This window comes from Oncorhynchus tshawytscha, linkage group LG13, assembly GCF_018296145.1.
Source record: "Oncorhynchus tshawytscha isolate Ot180627B linkage group LG13, Otsh_v2.0, whole genome shotgun sequence".
In the NCBI taxonomy this organism is placed as follows: domain Eukaryota; kingdom Metazoa; phylum Chordata; class Actinopteri; order Salmoniformes; family Salmonidae; genus Oncorhynchus; species Oncorhynchus tshawytscha.
In genome coordinates, this window is record NC_056441.1 from 75,016,509 (window position 1) to 75,039,157 (window position 22,649).

The 22,649-nt window shown below is 38.8% G+C and overlaps 2 protein-coding genes across 4 annotated transcripts in view; both read left to right on the forward strand.

The window, feature by feature from the left end:
- Positions 1-1,201: 1,201 nt before the first annotated feature.
- LOC112265689 (forkhead box protein L2) lies at positions 1,202-5,735 on the forward strand. 3 transcript variants are annotated; one of them, XM_024443238.2, is made up of 4 exons: positions 1,202-1,307; positions 1,936-1,990; positions 2,721-3,029; positions 3,497-5,735. In XM_024443238.2, the coding sequence occupies exon 4, from the start codon at positions 3,949-3,951 to the stop codon at positions 4,864-4,866; it is 918 nt and encodes a 305-aa protein (XP_024299006.1). In that variant the 5' UTR covers positions 1,202-1,307; positions 1,936-1,990; positions 2,721-3,029; positions 3,497-3,948; the 3' UTR covers positions 4,867-5,735. The 3 variants fall into 3 exon arrangements, with proteins under 3 accessions (XP_024299006.1, XP_024299005.1, XP_042152291.1); XM_024443237.2 differs by lacking the exon at positions 1,936-1,990 and having other exon boundaries at positions 1,213-1,307; positions 2,721-5,735; XM_042296357.1 differs by lacking the exons at positions 1,936-1,990; positions 2,721-3,029 and having other exon boundaries at positions 1,290-1,307.
- LOC112266167 (phosphatidylinositol 4,5-bisphosphate 3-kinase catalytic subunit beta isoform-like) overlaps positions 1,209-22,649 on the forward strand; it is a 141,569-nt gene continuing 120,128 nt past the window's right edge. The window contains exon 1 of the mRNA XM_042296354.1: positions 1,209-1,307. The gene's annotated coding sequence lies outside the window, so the exon portion shown is untranslated. The remainder of the gene's footprint in view (positions 1,308-22,649) is intronic.

Consider the following 22,649-nt stretch of genomic DNA (forward strand, 5'->3'; position numbering starts at 1 on the left):
AAGAGATGGTGCTGCCATGTTTGGTTTGTTATCTTATTGTAGGCCTGCAAACGGGCGTTGCGACACAGTCACACATACACACACGCATTAATGCGCTCCATTTTGGTGTTGTCGTTTTTTCTCTGTATTATTCTGGTGGTTGCCACTAAATATCGGATAGTTTATTATTATCGTTGTTCATATTATTATGTTGACTACTATTTGTTTCTACTTACACAAAACTATAACAACCTCGGTGCATTTACGAGGTGATATATCATTACTGCAATTAAAGCGTCGGCTAAGCCGCAACAGAACCCTGTCAGCAGTGGAGTTGTTTTACATTGTATCTTTTTATTACACTAAGCGTTTATTCGCTGATGATTGTTGGGGATCAAGCGAGAATTTGAGAAGGATTTGTAGAGGGTGTGTATTTATCTAAGAACAAAACATAGGCTGCCCTGTGTCTATCTCGTGGCTCTCTCGTATTCTCTTTGTTGTACAGCAGTGATAGGCCTTCCTTGCCTTTGGTTTATTGCACGTCTGCTTTTTTGTCCAGATCAATTCGTTCAATATAACAATTGGATTGTCATTTTGTTTAAACCTTTGGTATTATGCCTAGTTAATTCGTATTAATGTTACATAATTTAGTTTAATATTTGAACATATCCCTCACCAAATGACGAGTGCCATTTGGTATTGAGAACTCCTGATGAAAAGTCAGACGTTGAAGAAAAGTTAGGCCTGGTGTTTTAGACAGTATAGCCTAGCTTCAGACGTGTATCCAGGAGCTATGCCCATACTATACCCATATTGCCCTCTACAACTGTTCTCTTTCTGCAGCGTGGTATTGTGAACATTTCCATGCATCCAAAAATAACGCATGACCCCTTTGGTGCAATCTTGGTTCAATGAGACTGTTAATTTGCCAGTGCGCCTAAACCATGTTTTAGCGTAATGTACATGTTACAATAGGTGGATTAATAGTATTTACCTTCTTTTGTCAACCAACGACTTTTTCCTTCGTTCTCTTTTATCCAATTTAAAACGTGATATAAAGATAACATGTGACAATCGAATTAACATTCCTCAGCGCGCTCTAAAGCCAAGCTATAGTTCAGGTTACACATTGGCCTCGCGCAAGCGGTGTTTACAGATTCTTAACATGTTTATTTACAGCTTGTTGTGACGTGACGCGCGTGACTGTAGCAGCCCGGGCCAGATACCGCGCACAGGTGAGCGAGGTGTGCCCGGGGAAAAGTCGACGATCTCCTGCAGTCGTTTAGAGTAAGACTCAAGCAAGCGTCCAAAGTTTCAGTCAACAAAAGGTATGTATTATTTATTAAAATAATATTGTGTTATTCAGAAAAATGTAGTTGAAAATAGAAAACATATAAGTGGCATTAATGACTGATAAATACCTATAGGCCAACACGTGGTTCCAAAACAATGGAACCTATATTTTGCCAAGATATTCCTTGTAAACCATGCAGGGCATAGACAAGTCCTGACCTAGGCAACAATAAATCATTTATTGTCACAGGAATGCTGAATAATTTGTAAATAATCCAGTTTAAACAAAAAAAGATATTGAAACAGATCTGCAGTTTTAGCCTTGAGTTTGAGACAGTGTAGCCTTTTAAACATCGTTTCGTTTTCCTTCCCACGTTGTTCCAAAAGTTTTTTGACGTTTTCTTTTCGTTTTATTCGACCTTCTGAGCCATATGAGTAGGCCTACTGGTAGTCTAATGATGTTATTACAGTCATTTGTGTTATTGCACAATAGGCATTACTGCTACTGTTGTTATTAATGATTGTTTAATAACAATATGATAATAGCAAAACGATTGAATGATAACCTCTATGATTGTTGACCGTTCAGCAATTCTTCTTCTCTCTCTCTATTCGTGTTCCTTGTTCTAATCCTCATGGATTTGGGCGCATGGGAACATGAAGAGACCACAGACTTTCTCCGCAACAATAAAGACTAAACAACTCCCTAAATCACGAGGTATTACTAAACACACGCGCACTGTCATAACTGCCCAACAAAAGGCTCAAGTTTTGTGGTGTCTTCTTTGTTTTCATTCACTGAAAGACCACATCACCGCATCTATGTCGCTTTGTTAAAGTAGCATGTCAGTGAAGTATAGGCCTGTATTCACCTTGATTTTGAAAATAAAAATAAAACCATCAAACTGTTTCTTTGACTTTTCATGTGTGTTTGCTATCCAAAATATATATTTTTAGTCTTGGTGAAAACGAATGTTTGGGCATTTTGGTCAATTATATCTCCAAACACATTTGACCTGACCATGTATATAGTACAACACTTCCAAAATATGCAGCACTCCGTGGATGTTTTATATCATATTTAGCATGATTTTGAAAGCATAATTATTTACAAACTACGTTCCTACACATGTGGTGCCTTTTGACACGCTCATACACAAATATAGGTAGGCCTATCCATGCATTGCAAGACGATGATAGGCTATGTATGATAATTAATTATTATTGTTATTTATATCATTGCTATGGGATATATTGACACACGTTTAAAAAGTAGCCACATAATTTATTTTGTCGACGCTATCTGAACTAGACACAATTAAGCAGAGTAATATATTTTCAGCATATGCTTTTCAGTCCAAAAACATAGGCTAGGTGAAAAAGATAATCATGAACCTGAAAAAAATATTTATTTTAGCGCTGGAAACGGCCTATTCTGTGTCTTGCAGTAATTGCGCGCTGAGAGACGGTTGGCTTTCACCGCTGTTCAGCTGTTCCTCCGAGAGGCGAGCTGGGGCTTCTCTACAGCGGCCCGCCGGGCCAAAGACTGTGGTCCGGTGGCGGGCGATGACACACATGCCAATGCTGTTCCACCTGCGTCAGCTCTCATTGCACGGAAATACCATCTCGGAGAAAGCCGACGGGACCCACATGGGTGGCCAGGGAAGTGTATACCCCTTTCGTACACCTCCATCACAATGCCTGCTAATTAAGCGGCACTATCAATCCAGGTTTTCTGCGGCTGCTGCGGACAAGCGGTCAGTAGCTAATGAGGCTTCAGCCTAAAGTCAGTCGGAATGCAATAACACGTTGAGTTAAGTCTGAGTGTATAGGCCGAGGTTATTTACTTACAATAGCTGAAAATACTATTTATATTAGGTCTACCTTGTTTTATCATTGGACATTGTGTAAAATTGCAGTCAATACCACAACACAAAGATGTTCAGTTATGAATACCCTATAGGATATTATTTTGTACAAACTATAAGTCAACATAAATACAGGACGAAACAGTTTGCTATTTTGTCAATCATAACTGTGTCCCATGCTACATTAACACGTGCCTTGAATGGCATTGAAATTCACGAAATGAATTACAGTACCTTGAAATTCTCTTTCTCTTAATAATTTATTTTTGACACAAACTTTTCTCTAAACTGCAATGAGTGCTACCTTGTCTAAACCCCACTCTAACACATGTTATTTTTTAAACGTGTGTGAACAGGAAAATGTATTTGATCATGTGAAGTGGGTAGACGAGAGGTTCCTCACCACGCAGCTGTAAACCAACAGAGGCGGAACTCGTCCAACGCGCACAAATCACAGAGCAGTACGTCGCACGACGCACTGGAGTGCCACCGCCACTAGTAGGCCTACCGTCTGCCTGTGGAAAAAAAGCGAAAAGGGCTGGGCTTAGAGAGGAATCAAACCACAACCTGGGCTGCGCCTCCATCACAAACCAGTTTGGAAGAACGTTTGTTCTAGAGGAGAGTCTAGTGCCTAACAAGTCACCAACTGTGGCTCAAAACACGGATTTCTCTGCGCGCTCAACGTTAAGGAGGCAGCCTCAGAGTTTTGTTTTGAAGTCCATCTTGAGGTGCTACGGCTAATATAATTTTCTGCAAGTGTAGTTAATCGCGTTTGTTGTTCTGTATTTGTTTTGTTTTGGTGTGCGCAATGATGGCCACTTACCAAAACCCAGAGGATGACGCAATGGCCCTGATGGTCCACGACACCAACATGGCGAAGGATAAGGAGCGACCCAAAGAGGAACCGGTCCAGGAAAAAGTTTCGGAGAAAACGGACCCGTCTCAAAAACCACCGTATTCGTATGTGGCTCTCATTGCCATGGCCATCCGGGAGAGCACTGAGAAGCGCCTCACTTTGTCTGGTATTTACCAGTATATCATAACCAAATTCCCTTTCTACGAGAAAAACAAGAAAGGCTGGCAAAACAGTATCCGGCACAACTTGAGTCTGAATGAATGCTTCATCAAGGTTCCTCGCGAGGGAGGCGGCGAGAGAAAGGGGAATTACTGGACCCTTGACCCGGCGTGCGAGGACATGTTCGAGAAGGGAAACTACAGAAGGAGACGTAGAATGAAACGTCCCTTCAGACCTCCACCGACCCATTTCCAGCCCGGGAAATCCCTCTTCGGCGGTGATGGGTACGGCTACCTGTCCCCTCCGAAGTACCTGCAATCCAGCTTCATGAACAACTCGTGGTCGCTGGGCCAGCCGCCCACCCCGATGTCCTACACCTCCTGTCAGATGGCCAGTGGCAACGTGAGTCCCGTCAATGTGAAAGGACTGTCCGCTCCCTCCTCATACAACCCGTACTCCCGGGTGCAAAGCATGGGTCTCCCCAGCATGGTGAACTCTTATAATGGCATGAGCCATCACCACCACCCGCACGCTCACCATGCCCAGCAGCTGAGCCCCGCCACCGTTGCGCCACCCCCGGTATCCTCCAGCAACGGAGCGGGCCTGCAGTTCGCCTGCTCCCGCCAGCCTACCGAGCTCTCCATGATGCACTGTTCGTATTGGGATCACGAGAGCAAACACTCTGCGTTACACACGAGGATTGACATTTAGAGTTTACGAGAGGGCCACTTGTAAAATGGACCCTCGTGAGAGAAAGACAATAAGTCTATTCCTGTATATTCAAACCAGAAAAAAAGTATTTTTGAAGAGACAATACTATGACGGGCTCTTTTGATCCAAATAATGTACTGAAAATTCATATGGAAAGATATACAAGTGGGGATGCTGAGAGGATTTTCAAAAACTGGAAATGGTGATATTAAGAGGTCTCGACTAGGCACGAGGTAAAGCAGAACTTTTGGGGGCCATTTCGTGCTCCCACTGTTGCCTTGGACTGAAGGCAACAGTGTGTTATAAACACTGTAGTATGTTAGAAACATTTGTAAAATCAGACCAGTTCCCTATTCATGGGGATACAAATTCAAAATACAATTAATTGAAAACAAAATACACAAAACCCTCCCCCTGTCTTGGAATTCAAAACATCACCTGAATGAGTGATACTTTAATTAGAACTACGTATTCGAACCAGTATCGTGAACTGAGCCAACTCCAGCAAGATCAGGTGAAAATTGGATTATTTAGCCTGTCTTTATTTTTTTATATATTTTTTTCCGTTTCACAGTACTTCATCCGAGTGCAGGTGGAAATAGAGAGAGAGAGTACCGTCAGAAGGAGCAATACCAAAGATGTGTTTGTTACTTCTGGGGTCATTGACTTTGTAGGCTTCGTGACCTCTGATAGAGATGGTTTAGTTTCCGATAACATTCAGTCCAGTGGCAGATTTTTTTTTAACCTTTCTTGTTTTTTATAAACGTAATTATTTTTGTCTCATTCATGCTGGGACCATGTTAAATTAGCACTTTTCCCTCTTTTTCTAGTTTTGTGAATGTCTTAATAAACTTTTTTTCAAAGTAAAACATTGGTCATTAATTAATCCTTATTTGTGCGAAAACTGTATTATATAAACGTATTAGGCTTGCAATGTAGTCTTAGAGCTATATAGTCCACAGATGAAGTTAACTGGAATTCTGTCCGTGAATGTTCTTCACTTAGGCCTAAACCCGAGTGTGTATTTTTAGTCTTGAAAATGCTTAATGTTAAATTGCACTTATTTAAAAAAACATTGACATGTAAATTATTTGCGTAAAACATCTCAAAATATCTAGCAGATGCGTAATAAGGCCTAATAATTTTGTACAATATAGCTACAGTTCAGGGAGTTGGTTGGATATTTCAGTTTTATACACTAAATATATATTATTCCTTTCGAAAGTAGTTTTGGGAAATGCCATTTCATTATAAACTATTAGAGCTGTTGAGCTATTAGACCTTAATGGAATGAAAACACAGTATGGCCTACTCTGGGGACTCGCATGCATTACAAAATGAAACATTGAACTTTTGCCTTATCTGAACAGTCTACATTCATTATTAGAGTTAACAAATACGTCTATGGCATCTCATTTGTCAGCAGAGTGCAATAATGGAAGAGAGAAAACCAGGAAAAAGCCGTGAGTGTTTAGGAATACGTTGTGAACTTCTTAGAGGTTTTTTTTGGCAGGCGTTGCTCGGAGGCCGAATGCTTAGGAGAAACAGATGCTGCAGAAGTTAAGGGTCGTCATCAAAGTAATTCCATTTAATCATTATCCCGATATGATGTAGGCTAACTAACCTACATTATGTGTTGAAGCTAATTGTGGCTTCAGCTCAATGAGCTTTTCTAAGGAGCATGAGGGGTTTTTCTCTGTGTGTTTACCAACTGCTCATGCATAATTGCGCAGTGGCACTTGATTATTACTATTGTATTATTATTATTATTATAAATTATTATTATTATTATGGCCTGTTATTATCATTCACAATAAGGTGAATTTGGTGAACCAAGGAGTTCAGCCATGGATGGCTTCCATCCACCCAAAACGTTCGGTTACACTATGGAGCTGACCTTTAACCTTTACTGCATGATTCTTATCTAAAGATTGACGTGTCTGACGTGTCTTACACCTTACTTGGCCATCAGTTGGGTTGTCCAGATATTCGAAAAAATGTGCCTAAGGCATTTTTGGCCAAATCATTTAAACTTGAATAGCCTAGACCTTTATGGGCCTACCTGTATGAAATCTAGCAATGAAATCAATATTTGTATTCATTTTAGGGAAGACAATTGCTTACATATGCGCTAAGAGAAGTGACGTGCGAGTTGGCTGAGTTGAGCGTAAAGTAATAGGTGACACAATACTTTTTTCCTGCATATTTTGCTAAACGAACCATCAAAACTAAGATCAAACGTAGGCCTATAGGCAATATAGTGTCATTAACGTTAAAAACCTACAGGCTACAAAACAATAGCATCCACCTATAGGTTTAAACGATGTTTCATGTTGATGCCTAAATTGCTATAGTCTATCAGAGAATGATGTTATAGCTTTACACACGTCTTCACACACGTCTTTCGGCTGAATTCGATGTACGTGCACTTCCCAGTGAGGCCCAAGAGAGCCGTTCCGAACTCGGGGGAAGTGACGCTCTTGATAAGAAAGACCTGGTGACGAGTGAAACGCTTTCAATACACGTCTATTCTCAACTCTCTTCCACCTATTATCACTTTAACAACACTCAGGTTCACACACACACAGCTATCGGGTGACTATTGTATGGTTTAAAACGTTTATTAATTTTTTTATTAAAAACGATTAATAATTTCATAATTGGATTTGAATTGTATTGATTATAATGAATATAATTCATATCACTATTGCAGCGCTGAAACCAATTCTTTTTCAACAGTTCTGCCAATATTTTACGATAGGCTGCTGATAGCACATTAGCAGAACCTTTTGATTGATCCTAGGTTGTCTCATATGGGGTCATATGCTGGGTCATGCATTAGGTTCTTCTGAATGGGATGTCCACTTTCAGTGAGTTCGAACCTTATTTTAGACTGACAAGATCATTATGTGACTGTAGACAGCAATCATGCAACAGTATATCATTCACCTTGATCCACCCTCCGCTCAAAAGCAACGTCCTCGGCACCTTCGCAGCGTCGTTCATGACATGCATATTATACATTAACTATAGGTGAGAAATGGAGTTGTGGTGAGTCCTGCAGTGTTGTCAGGAGTTTAAATAGGAAATATTTTTGTGGATTAATCCCTAAATAATTATTCTCGTTTACTAAACTAAATTGGCTAGTCACTTTGGTAAAATGTGCATTATTCAGTTAAGTTCAAGAAAATGCAATTGTATTTCATTCCTAGCATTTAAAAAACAGGATTTTTATACATACACGTTAACACAAGTTGCCATTCATATATTATAAGCCAATACTTGTTTGCTTTATATGCTTGCATGGATGCAAAAGTGGCGCGCACAGAGGATATTACGACCCTTTCCTTAATTCGCTATCCATTGTGCGGGCACGGTGAGCCACGCAAAGAGCACCTGTCGTTTGTGTACTTGGAGAATATGATTACGATGAAAATGCAACGGATGACCTATTGACCTACAGTATATATTTTCCTGTTATAGTCTATGCCTTGAAGTCTATGCCATGTATATAAAGCCGTTTTATCCTATCATCAGGTGCATGTTTCTTAATTAATAGGCCTGGTGCCACTGTTGCATTGTTTTACTTGCAGCTGAAGGTTGAAATGAATGGTGTAATGCATTAGCCCACCTTTGTAATCACATGTGTATGAGGCAAATTGTAGATACATTCAGCCCAACAGAAACCATAATGGTTAAAGGTTTTAGCTTTCTGTGTGGGCATATTCCATGACTTGAGACTCAGTTTGCATAAGATACTATATGGAATGAATGAAGCATGTTGTTTTAGCAGAAGCTAAATTCAACAAATCCTTCTCGGATATAAATCATAAAACAGGTAGCCTAACATGAGAGACAACTCAACTCATTGTACTCTTATTAATAATAGAACACCACATTAATTAGGCCTAAAAAATGTACCTATACATAATTCATCCAACTTTAGAATGCTGTGCACTCTAATTCAAATTGTTATTTAACTTGGGGAATAAAACTACCTCAGCAAATAAGAAAATAACAAACAGTAGTTCAAAGACATTGGTTGAGCATTGATTCAAACTCCGCGAAGCCAACTGGCGCTTCATCCGGTAGATCTATTCTGCTATACATTGTGTGTCTCTCTGTTTAACGAGCTGGATTGAGCAGCGCGCGAGCGTCACCTTTCAGCGCTGCGCGGCCACTTGGACACTGCGCGCGCAGAGGTAGCGACAATGCAAGGTTTGAAGGTAGGCCTAGCTGTGTATATTTTATGCTTCCTCGTATTAATGTTTTGTAAACAACGAGGAGATAAGGACGTGTTTGAAAGGCCAGTGTATTCTAAACATGCTTCTTCAAATAATAAATAGGCTTACAACATTTCACGAAAAATAAGACATGTTGTCAGCGAGCTAGTAACCATTTTCGGAGACTAGCCTACATTTAGCCGACGATGGATGTGTAGCTTATATCTTGCTTTGCCTATTTAACCAACTGAACGTGTGATATTTTAACATTCCTATATTATGATAATGATAGCCTGTATTAGCATATGATGACACTAATAATAATAATAATTATTATAATATCTATGTTAAATGTTCAATGCACCAGATGTTGTACTATTTGTTACAATTGTACAGACAACATTCATGCTGATGATATGAGGTATAGAGGAGCGTTGCACATGTAACCGTAGAGTTGCGTTTTGTTTATTTGAATTCGTGGATTATATTATTTGACAAAGACATGACCAATGCATTTTCGGCGTACTTTAGATGTTGCAATATGTATTTCTCTTTCAGTTTACAGTGCCCTGAGAAAGTATTCACACCCCTTGACTTTTTCCACATTTTGTTGTGTTACAGCCTGAATCTAAAATAGATTAAATGTAGATGTTTTTGTCACTGGCCTAGCACAATACCCCATAATGTCAATTGGTATTGTATTTATAGAACATTTGACTAATTAATTAAACGTGAAAAGCTGAAATGTCTTGAGTCAATAAGTATTCAACCCCTTTGTTATGGCAAGCCTAAACCCATTCAGGAGTAACAATGTGCTTAAGAAGTCACATAATAAGTTGCATGGACTCACTCTGTGTGCATATAGTAGTTTTTAACATGATTTTAGAATGACTACCTCATCTCTGTACCCCACATATACAATTATCTTTAAGGTCCCTCAGTCCAGCAGTGAATTTCAAACACAGATTCAACCACAAAGATCATGGAGGTTTTCCAATGCCTGCAAATAAGGGCACTTATTGGCAGATGGCTAAAAATTAAGCTGAATATCCCTTTGAGCATGGTGAAGTAATTAATTACACTTTGGATGATGTATCAATGCACCCAGTCACTACAAAGATACAGGCTTCCTTCCTATCTCAGTTGCCGGAGAGGAATAAACCACTCAGGGATTTCACCATGAGCCAATGGTGACTTTAAAACAGTTATAGAGTTTAATGGCAGTGACAGGATAAAACTGAGGATGGATCAACAACTTTGTAGTTACTCCACAATACTAAACTAATTGACAGAGTGAAAATAAGGAAACCTGTACAGAATAGAAATATTCCTAAACATTTGCAACAAGACACTAAATTAATACTGCAAAAAAATGTGGCAAACCAATTTACTTTCTGTCCTGAACAAAAAGGGTTTGGGGAAAATTCAATACAACACATTACTGAGTACCACTCAGTACCACTCACTACCAATCATATTTTCAAGCATAGTGGTGGCTGCATCATGTTATGGGTATGCTTGTAATTGGTAATTTTTTCAAAATCAAAATCCTATTGGAAAACCTGGTTCAGTCTGCTTTCCACCAGATACTATGGAGATGAATTCACCTTTAAGCAGGACAATAAACTAAAACACAAGGCCAAATCTACACTGGAGTTTCGTATCAAGAAGACAGTGGCAGAGTTACAGTTTTGACTTATATCTGCTTGACAATACATGGCAAGACCTGAAAATGGTTATCTAGTAATAATCAACAACCAATTTGACAGAGCTTGAAGAAATGTGAAAATAATAATGGGCAATCCAGGTGTGGAAAGCTTTTAGTGACTTATCCGGAAAGACTCACAACTGTGATTGCTGCCAAAGGTGATTCTAAAATGTATTGACTCAGGGAGTTGAATACTTATCTAAATCATGATATATTAATATTTTACAAATGTTTGAATTTTTGTTCCTCTTTGTGATTACAGAGTATTTTGTGTAAATTGTTGACAATTTAAAAAAATATTAAATCCATTTGTAACCAACTTGGTAGCACAACAACATTTGGAAAAAGTCAAGGGGTGTGAATACTTTCTGAAGGCACTGTATGCCTGTGCATAAAGCCAGACCGAATAGAATTGTCTGCACAGATATGACACACCAAGCAGATCGCTCAAGATTGATTTTAAAATTGGACAACTGTCCGTGTCCTGAAGTCGTCGGGAAATGGCTTCAAAACCGTCCACTAGGGGCATTAGTGAGCGCTATTATCATCAAGTAGGCTTGCGTTTCGCTAGGGAGTTGTTGACAAACCTTAACTCTTAATTTAACTATTGGGAATGGATGCCTAAACTTAATGTTTTGACGCTCCGGATCCAAAGGTTGCTGTTCAATCCCAGCGGTATTAATGATGCTGAGAATGAGGAGTCAGCCCAGGGTGTCAACAACTGTCCCATGACTCCGGATCTGAAAGTTATGTGTTTAATCCCAGTGGTAGACAGTCATTCATTTTGTATTTATTTTTTAACCCAATCCCAAATTTGAATCCTTAATTTAACCATTTGAAATGAATGTCTAAACGTAATGTTTTAACCCTCCAGATCCGAAAGGTCATGTGTTCTATCCCAGTGGTAGACACTCACTTTATTTTTTTATTTTTTTATTTTTTTAATTAACCCTATACCAAACCTTAAGATTTAACTTAACCAGAAATGGAATGATGCTGAGCAGGAGGAGTCAATACCCAATCCCCCACCACAAATCAAACATTTTCGGTGCATGGGTCGCATGCATGTGTTTGTTCAGTGTAGGTGCGGCAGGTGTGCATTTTAGCAGAAAGGTTGCCAGTTCAGCTAAACTGAGCTGAGCTAAGCGGGGCGCGCGGGAACAATGGTCCTGCATGCAGGATGTCCCCAGGGCTGCGGGAGATAAGACAAGCTCGAATCAGGAATTCCTCGCTCCTTCCGCGAAAATAGTAAAAAAAAGAATATATATATATATATATTTACTATTTTAGTATATACTATATATATATATATATAGAGTGTCACACACCATATGAAAGATGCAGAGTCGGTCATTGCCATATAATGTGGAATTATAATACTAATATATAGTAATTTAATAGGATCTTAATGGTCATTGCTATGACTGGAATATACAGTTGGCTTTCTGACTGCACTCCTTGAATGCAATTAGCAGCCCTATTCAAAACCCTGTGCGTTCTAACATCCCTATTCAATCTGTCTTGGAAGCGCATTGATTTAATCATTTAGTAGAGATATTTAGGCCTACAATATGTCCTGAAAATGTCATACCTGAAACATGGGGTCACGGATTAAGCAAATCTACATTAGGCACCATAGTAGCCTGTCGTTTCAATAATTATTATTTATAAACATTTGATCCATATTACCAATAAAACATTTGCCAAGTACACAAACAATTATGTGGCACATGTAAAACTATCACAATAATGCTCGCATCACTTCAGTTAAGAGGATTGATTTTTAATAGGCCTAACATAGTCCAAATGATGTCCCCATGACATGTCCTACGATACGTTTAATTGCGATGCAGTATATAGTATTAATGTCAGTTTCTCATATACATTCATTCAAAACAGCTTAAAACAGGAGTTCACTGTATTTTACCGGGAGAGTCTTTCTCTTCATTATGGAGCGTTGCATCTAATAGAATTAGCGTACGTCCAAAACATGTGTAAACCTATTAGGCTACGGTTTTTCGCACGCTATTACGCTAATTATGATATGATAATAACAAGAGATGAAAACTATTACACAACACAAATAAATAATCATATTGGTCCAAATGGTAAATTAGCCTAATCTTAAACTTTATGCAAAACAAGGATATTGAGTGTGCTCTTCTGAGTAGACCCCGAAGTGGTCTACATTTCAGTATGGAATCTAGTTAAATCACAACCCTTAAAGCCTTTATCATGAAGTTAAACTTTATTTTTTATTTTTTATGAAGAGCCTCATTCTCAAGCCCGTTACGTCAAATCTGATTTTCCCAACTTTAGCTTGAAACAGTGCATTCTAAAAATTCATACCACTTGACTTATTCCACATTTTGTTGTGTTACAGCCTGAATGTAAAATTGATTAAATAATGATTTTTTTCTCTCACCCATCTACACACAATACCCCAAAATGACAATGTGAAAACATGTTTTTAGAAGTGTTTGCACATTTATTGAAAATGAAATACAGAAATATCTCATTACATAACTATTCACACCCTCGAGTCAAAACTTTGTAGAAGCACCTCTGGGGGAAATTACAGCTGTGGGTATATACTTATTTTTGGTTAAGTCTCTAAGAGCTTTGCACACGTGGATTGTACAATATTTGCGCATTATTATTTTAAATATTCTTCAAGCTCTGCCAAGTTGATTGTTGATAATTGGTAGACAGACATTTTCAAGTCTTGCCATAGCTTTTCAAGCCGATTTAAGTCAAAACTGTAACTAGGCCACTCAGGAACATTCAATGTCGTCTTGGTAAGCAACTCAAGTGTAGATTTGGCCGTGTGTTCTAGGTTATTGTCCTGCTGAAAGGGGAGACGAGTTCACCTTTCAGCAGGACAATATCAACGTCTCCCAGTGTCTGTTGGAAAGCAGACTGAACAAGGTTTTCCTCTAGGATTTTGCCTGTGCTTATTTTTTATTTTTGCAGTATGTCTTAAGTGCCTTGTTTTTTTTGGGGTGGGTAGCCTAGTGGATAGAGCGTTGGACTTGTAACCGAAAGGTTGCTAGATCGAATCCCTGAGCTGACAAGGTAAACATCTGTCCTTCTGAAGAAGGCAATTAACCCACTGTTCCTAGGCCATCTTTGAAAATAAGAATATGTTCTTAACTGACTTGGCTAGTTAAATAAAGGTTAAAACCAAACAAATTCGTATTTACAACAAATGCATGTTCTGTAAAGGTTCCCTTTTTTTACTATGTAATTTAGGTTTGTATTGTGGAGTAACTACAATGTTGTTTATCCATTCTCAGTTCTCATATAGCAAACATTAGAATCTGTAACTCTTAAAATCACCATTGGCCTCATTGTGAAATCCCTGAGCAGTTTCCTTCCTCTCAGGCAACTGAGTTAGGAAGGACACCTGTATCTTTGTAGTGACTGGATGTATCGATACACCATCCAATGCCAAATGATTAACTTCACTATGCTCAAAGGGATATTCAGCGTCTTCTGCTTTTGTTGTTGTTGTATTTTTACACATCTACCAATTGGTGCCCTTTTCTAGGCTTTGGAAAATCTCTATGGTCTTTGTGGTTGAATGTGTGAATGTGTGCTTGACTCGATTGAGGGACCTTACAGATAATTGTATGTGTGGGGTACAGAGATGGGGCAGTTATTAAAAAATAACTTTAACCACTAATATTGAACATGGAATGAGTCCACTTATTACGCGATTTGTTAATCAAATTTTTACTCCTGAACTTATTTAGGCTTGCCATAACAAATGGGTTTTAAAAAGTATTTATTAATCATTGCATAACATCTGCACTCCTTACAATCCCTCATAATAATAAATCGTGATCAGTCGTTTAATCCCATCCTTTTTTTTTTACAAGTTTTGCTGCACATTTATAAATGTAGCATCTGTATATTGCGTGTTCAGTTTGGGTTGTAGCCAAATCGGAGATTGGTCCCAACAATCTACCTTTGTGAATCCTTTTCAATAACAGTAACAGAATTATACTTTTTTCTTCTTCTTCAAATGCACACATTCACTACAATATATATCTTTACAGATGAAATATTTTTATAATATGTGGTGTATTACTGAGGTATATGCGCATGCGTGTATATGTGTGTTTGTCATACTTGAGTAAAAGTAAAGATACCTTAATAGAAAATGACCCAAGTAAAAGTCACCCAGTAAAATACTACTTGAGTAAAAGTCTAAAAGTATTTAGTTTTAAATATACTTACGTATCAACATGCAATTGCTCAAATATACTTAAGTGAAAGTAAACATATAAATAATTTATAATTCCTTATATTAAGCAAACCATAAGGCACAATTTTCTTGTTTTAATTTTATTTACGGATAGCCAGGCCATACATAATTTACATCAACGTGTTTGTGTTTAGTGAGTTCGCCAGGGATGCTCTTTTGATAAGTGGCGAATTGGACAATTTTCCTGCATGTCCTGCTAAGCATTCAAAATGTAACGGGTACTTTTGGGTGTCAGGGAAAATGAATGGAGTAAAAAGTACATTATTTTCTTTAGGAATGTAGTGAATTTAAGTTGTCAAAAATATAAATAGTATGTTAAAGTACAGATAACCCCCCCCCCCCCCCATAATACTTAATAAGTAGTAGGCCAGTTTGAAGTACTTTACACCACTGGTGTGTGTCGGGGTGAGAGAAATGGAGCCACACGCATGCCTTGCATCCAAAGTTCTAGGTGTATTTAAGTGGGGGAGGGGGGTATTATTATTACATGATGAGGTGAAAAGGTTTCGCACACTGTGAGGTTTTGTTTTTGCGTGTCTTTCCATTGAGCGCGCAGTGAATAACCGTGATTGTATCCTTTGTTGTGCTCGCAGAGATGACAGATTATAATCAACAAGACGAATGAGGTCAAATCATTCTCACAGAACACATTTGACCCTCAAGTTCCAGGCGTACCTGAACTCGTGTGTGCGTGCGTCGATCCCTGGCTCGTGAGGTGACAGGCGAGTGCGGCAGCTGCGCACGCTAGGGCAACCCGGACGCCCAAGTCACACACAGGTTGCCGGTTTCCCAATGCTCTCACACAATTGAATTCAAGGCATTCTTGGGAATGTTTGAGATTTAAGCGCAACCGTTTCCATTTGGACGCAGCGCACATCACCCCAAACCCATTGAAAAGGAGAGTGGGGTCACCATTGTTTGGTATACACTAGCTCGAAACAGGAAAATATGCAAAGATTTGATTCGCAGAAAATCCGGCAATTGTTAGGATCTGCGTGAGGTTTTTCCCTCCCTTGCACCAAAAATACTAAAAGTTAATTCGGTCCAAAAGCTTTGTCCTATTTGTAAGACATTGCATTGTTTTTTTCTGTGCATCCCTTGGTGGATCTCGAATGTAATCTACTTGTCACACTGATCTACGTGATGTTTTCAGTTACAGTGGATTTTTATCTTAATGAAAACCCCGAGAAACAATAGATTACATGAAATAATTCCCTAATCAACCAACATAATAATGACAATGTGTTTTGATACAGCACGATAGTTTATAAATAGGAAATACACACACGGCTTTGTTGACAGGACCCCTGGCCAAAAGAACACAGAAGTTCATAAAACGTATATAAAAACGTGATAATAAATACGCAGGATGAGTTGTCATCCACTCAGGGAGAATGGTTGACCGTGTGCCCAGGGTAACATCACGCACCGAACTCTCTCTGCCCCCGCCACAATGGGGCCACCAAAATGGCACCTTGCACAACTGCCAAGGGACAAGGGATCGTTTATAGGCTCTGGCACGCTGTGCGCGTCTCCAAATATGTCTGGCGCTCCAGAAAAGTGGGGTAACAATGTAACGGAATACTTATAGGTGATTAATATATTTGCATTTCATTAATGTTTCCTCTATGTCACTTATATAAATAAGTGGCATATGGGTTGAAATTGTAGTGCTTCAAATAGTTGCATACCTAGGCCTAGGCTAAATGACCATCTGAAATTCAATGGAATATAGGTTAGTTTAGGATAAATCCATGTATCATCATGTTCAAACTGCCTGCTGAATTCCCAGTGGTTTACCTCTGAATGGTGGAACTGGTTGGCAGTTTCTGCAAAGGGAAATGCGATACTCTTTACAACAGCACTTTCTCTTCTCTTGATTATGAGTTCTAAATTGCTTTGTCGGTTTTAAATGGGAATCATTTTTCCATAGTGCCCGTTGATGGAGGCTATTTTTAACCTCTTCCGCTTCTTGTGCTTGGAGAAAACTTCCGGTGAGTTGGCCAGGGTAGGCTAACCAGCTCTCCGGGGCCATTTCTCATTTTCACATTTCCAATGATTAACCTGGAAACCTTGGGGCCCATTAAGGCTCAACACTAGCTAAAAATAATTTAATTACATATTTTTGTTGTTTAGTTTCTGGTATCAGGGCTCCCAAGTGGTGGAGTGGTCTAAGGCACTGCATCTCAGCGCCCAAGGCGTCACTACAGACCCTGGTTCAACCCTGGGCTGTATCACATGTAAACATGTATTCACAGGCCCCAGCTGTAAAAGAGACATTGGTCTCAGTCTGTGTTCCTTGTTGAAATAAATGTATAATAATAATAATCACAACCGGCTGTGATCAGACGTCCCATAGGGCGGCACACAGTTGGCCCAGCATCATATGGGTTAGGGGAGGGTTTGGCTGGGGTAGACTGTCATTGGAAAATGCTAATTTGTTCTTAACTGACTAGTTGAATAAAGGTTAAATAACAAAATATTAAAAAACAATTTGTCTATATCCATTTAGATTATTATGACATTTTAGGCTTGACTGACGTCTCACCCTGAATTTAATTCCGATCCTAGCCTATACACTGTACATGCTGTCTGAAACTGCCATTCTAGAAGTTGCTTGTGTGAATTCCAAATGAGGGGCATTGTACAAAACAAATTAATCATTGATTGGATCATCTCAAACAAATCTAACCAATCAGAGTATCAACGTTAATAACGTGATCATGTAGGCCCGCTCTGGCCCGACCCATTTGTTTCTGGGACCAATCAGAAAGGACAGACTGTGTACGCATTCTAGAAATGTTGGGGCGACTCATCATTGAGAAGAAATGCCAGTTTGTTGGAGCAATGCGGATGGGTTGCCAGGCAAATAATAGGCTACATTGGCTCACTTGGGGTTTTGAATAAGGACAAAACTGACTAAAACAAGCATATCCTTAGATGCCCCTTTGCCATTACCACAACAATTACAATATCTTGACTTTAAATACTATTGTCCTAGAGCTGGGGAGCTGGTCAATGTTTCCAATTCACTCCCTCAGTACCCCTGAAAGAGTCTGTTTCCACATGCCAGTTTATGGCCACATCCATTCTCTAGGGGCACACCCCTGTAAACCATTACACGTTGCATGGTTCCATTCTGTGTTCATTGAATGCTTCATTAAACATCATTGATACAGGAACTATTTTGAAAAATGACCAACATATCCAGGCTAGAGGTATAGGACCAGGATGTAGTGACATGACACTATACAGGTGACTTAATTAGACAAGTAAAAATACAATAATGGTTATTATTGCATGTTGATTACAACATGATTTTCATGTTATAATCAGTTGTTATTGGTTAGGTCATTTATTTATGTGCTGTACCCTGAGAAAGGACAGGAATGTCTCTCCAGTGAGTCTCTCTCCATTGGCTGTGTATGGGCACAAAACAGGAAGTTTGCCTTGGGCCTGACCCTGGGTCTCCGCCTCTCCAATCAAGCATAGCCTCGTCACATCCCAGATCACATCACAGTACAATCCAATTTCAGCCCCAGAAACAATATATTCCTTTCAAGCAATTGCATACCTATTTGGCAAGGGCTCACAATTAAACAAATGATTATATTTTGATACCCGTAATTATACGCATTCGCATGAGGTCTCCTTTCAAGTCCAATGTGCTTTTTATTACACGCTTATCTCGCGTTATGAGATTATGCAGCGAGCAGGGTTGGATTGAGTTAGGGTACATTTAATTGAATAAGAGGAGAATAACTCTGTAATAGAAGCATGCTGGAGTCAGCCATACAGCACCCTGGCCCTTCCCTTTGAGCCGCCTTATGTTTACCAAATTTAAGACAATGAGAATGTTATGAGGGGGCTAGGAGGGAGCGCCCCACACCCCTGCCTGCCTATGTAGGCCATATGACACATGACATATGGCACAGCCTGTCCCTGGCTCTGGCCTGCTTCACAGAGCAGAGGGTTTCCTTTGAAAGGCGATTTATTTCATTAGTCATATTCCCAGCTTGGCTCAGAGCCTCGGCATGGTTTGGAAAGCCTTGTGTGATTTGTTTGTATATAACCACCACTTAATCAACCAACAGGGGTTTGATTGGGGTATTGTATTAAGTGGGTCTGTCCTCAAATTGGTTGCCTTTTTATTATAGTGTTTTAGAGGCTTGTATTACTTTCCCACTGTAGGCTGCTGTCTCCCATGCTGAAGTGGTGGAACCAAAGTCGCCAAGTGACTTGGTAATACTTATTTTATCCATGCATGTATACATATTTATATTATTACTTACTCTTTTACAAATGTAATAATGAGGGGAATGGGTAAATTCCATTTAGGTCTCAGCCAATGAGTGAAGCTTACATTCAATTCATGACTCCTGGCTATGAACCTAGCCCTAAAACATATCTGGTGATCTTTGGGATAAAGGTTGATGCACATGCTAGGCTGCTATGTACCGCCCTCTTGTGGAATGAAATATTGTATTACAGCTAAAAATGAGAGTGCTTCTTGAAGTTCAGTGATGTGTGAGTGTGCATGTGTGAGTGAGCATGTGTGAGTGTACATGTGTGAGTGTACATGTGTGAGTGTACATGTGTGAGTGTGCATGTGTGAGTGTACATGTGTGAGTGTGCATGTGTGAGTGTGCATGTGTGAGTGTACATGTGTGAGTGTGCATGTGCGAGTGTGCATGTGTGAGTGTGCATGTGTGAGTGTGCATGTGTGAGTCTACATGTGTGAGTGTGCATGTGTGAGTGTGCATGTGTGAGTGTGCATGTGTGAGTGTACATGTGTGAGTGTACATGTGTGAGTGTGTATGTGTGAGTGTGCATGTGTGAGTGTGCATGTGTGAGTGTACACGTGTGAGTGTGCATGTGTGAGTGTGCATGTGTGAGTGTACATGTGTGAGTGTACATGTGTGAGTGTGTATGTGTGAGTGTGCATGTGTGAGTGTGCATGTGTGAGTGTACACGTGTGAGTGTACATGTGTGAGTGTACATGTGCGTGTGTGAGAGAGGGAGTGATAGAGAGCGAGAGAGAACAATAGAGAGTGGAGTGGCATTGGTAATGGTAAACCACAAGAGGTTGGTGGCACCTTAATTGGGGAGGACTGGCTTGTGGTAATGGCTGGAGTGGAATAAGTAGAATGGTATCAAATACAACAAACACATGGTTTCCATGGAAACATTTCCATCCATCAGATAAAAGCTCTAGTAGAAATGTCTCACATATTCCACATGTTTATCAAATCTGGGGTCAGATCAGTTTAGTAATGTTATAGTCACAATCAGTGTTATATTATAGGTCAGATGAGTTTAGTAATGTCATAGTCACAATCAGTGTTATAGGTCAGATGTGGTTAGTAATGTTACAGTCAATCAGTGTTATAGGTCAGATCAGTTTAGTAATGTCATAGTCACAATCAGTGTTTTAGGTCAGATCAGTTTAGTAATGTTGTAGTCACAATCAGTGTTATAGGTCAGATCAGTTTAGTAATGTTATAGTCAATCAGTGTTATAGGTCAGATCATTTTAGTAATGTTATAGTCAATCAGTGTTATAGGTCAGGTGTGGTTAGTAATGTTATAGTCAATCAGTGTTATAGGTCAGATACGTTTAGTAATGTTATAGGTCAGATCAGTTTAGTAAAGTTATAGTCAATCAGTGTTGTAGATCAGATCAGTTTCGTAATGTCATAGTCACAATCAGTGTTATAAGTCAGATCAGTTTAGTAATGTCATAGTCACAATCAGTGTTATAGGTCAGATCAGTTTAGTAATGTTATAATCAATCAGTGTTATAGGTCAGATCAGCTTAGTAATGTTATAGTCAATCAGTGTTATAGGTCAGATCAGTTTAGTAATGTTATAATCACAATCAGTGTTATAGATCAGATCAGTTTCGTAATGTCATAGTCACAATCAGTGTTATAGGTTAGATCAGTTTAGTAATGTCATAGTCACAATCAGTGTTATAGGTCAGATATGGTTAGTAATGTTATAGTCAATCAGTGTTATAGGTCAGGTGTGGTTAGTAATGTTATAGTCAATCAGTGTTATAGGTCAGATACGTTTAGTAAAGTTATAGTCAATCAGTGTTGTAGATCAGATCAGTTTCGTAATGTCATAGTCACAGTCAGTGTTAAAGGTGAGATCAGTTTAGTAATGTCATAGTCACAATCAGTTTAGTAATGTCATAGTTACAATCAGTTTTATAGGTCAGATCAGTTTAGTTTATAGTCAATCAGTTATAGGTCAGATGAGTTTAGTAATGTTATAGTCAATCAGTGTTATAGGTCAGGTGTGGTTAGTAATGTTATAGTCAATCAGTGTTATAGGTCAGATACGTTTAGTAATGTTATAGGTCAGATCAGTTTAGTAAAGTTATAGTCAATCAGTGTTATAGGTCAGATGAGTTTAGTAATGTTATAGTCACAATCAGTGTTATAGGTCAGATCAGTTTAGTGATGTTATAGTCAATCAGTGTTATAGGTCAGATCACTTTAGTAATGTTATAGTCACAATCAGTGTTATAGGTCAGATCAGTTTAGTAATGTTATAGTCAATCAGTGTTATAGGTCAGGTGTGGTTAGTAATGTTATAGTCAATCAGTGTTATAGGTCAGATGAGTTTAGTAATGTTATAGTCAATCAGTGTTATAGGTCAGATCAGTTTAGTAAAGTTATAGTCAATCAGTGTTATAGGTCAGGTGTTTATACTGTTATAGTTACAATCAGTTTTATAGGTCAGATACATTTAGTAATGTTATAGTCAATCAGTGTTATAGGTCAGGTGTGGTTAGTAATGTTATAGTCAATCAGTGTTATAGGTCAGATACGTTTAGTAATGTTATAGGTCAGATCAGTTTAGTAAAGTTATAGTCAATCAGTGTTATAGGTCAGATCAGTTTAGTAATGTCATAGTCACAATCAGTGTTATAGGTCAGATGAGTTTAGTAATGTTATAGTCAATCAGTGTTATAGGTCAGATCAGTTTAGTAATGTCACAGTCATAATCCGTGTTATAGGTCAGATGTGTAATGTAAAAGTCAATAGTGTTATAGGTCAGATCAGTTTAGTAATGTTATAGTCAATCAGTGTTATAGGTCAGATCATTTAGTAATGTTATAGTCAATCAGTGTTATAGGTCAGATCATTTTAGTAATGTTATAGTGAATCAGTGTTATAGGTCAGATCAGTTTAGTAAAGTTATAGTCAATCAGTGTTATAGGTCAGATGTGTTTAGTAATGTTACAGTCAATCAGTGTTATAGGTCAGATCAGTTTAGTAATGTCATAGTCACAATCAGTGTTTTAGGTCAGATCAGTTTAGTAATGTTGTAGTCACAATCAGTGTTATAGGTCAGATCAGTTTAGTAATGTTATAGTCAATCAGTGTTATAGGTCAGATCATTTTAGTAATGTTATAGTCAATCAGTGTTATAGGTCAGGTGTGGTTAGTAATGTTATAGTCAATCAGTGTTATAGGTCAGATACGTTTAGTAATGTTATAGGTCAGATCAGTTTAGTAAAGTTATAGTCAATCAGTGTTGTAGATCAGATCAGTTTCGTAATGTCATAGTCA

Excerpts from the sequence above, each read along its gene's own strand:
- LOC112265689 (XM_024443238.2), top strand. The coding sequence starts at position 3,949 with ATGATGGCCACTTACCAAAACCCAGAGGATGACGCAATGGCCCTGATG.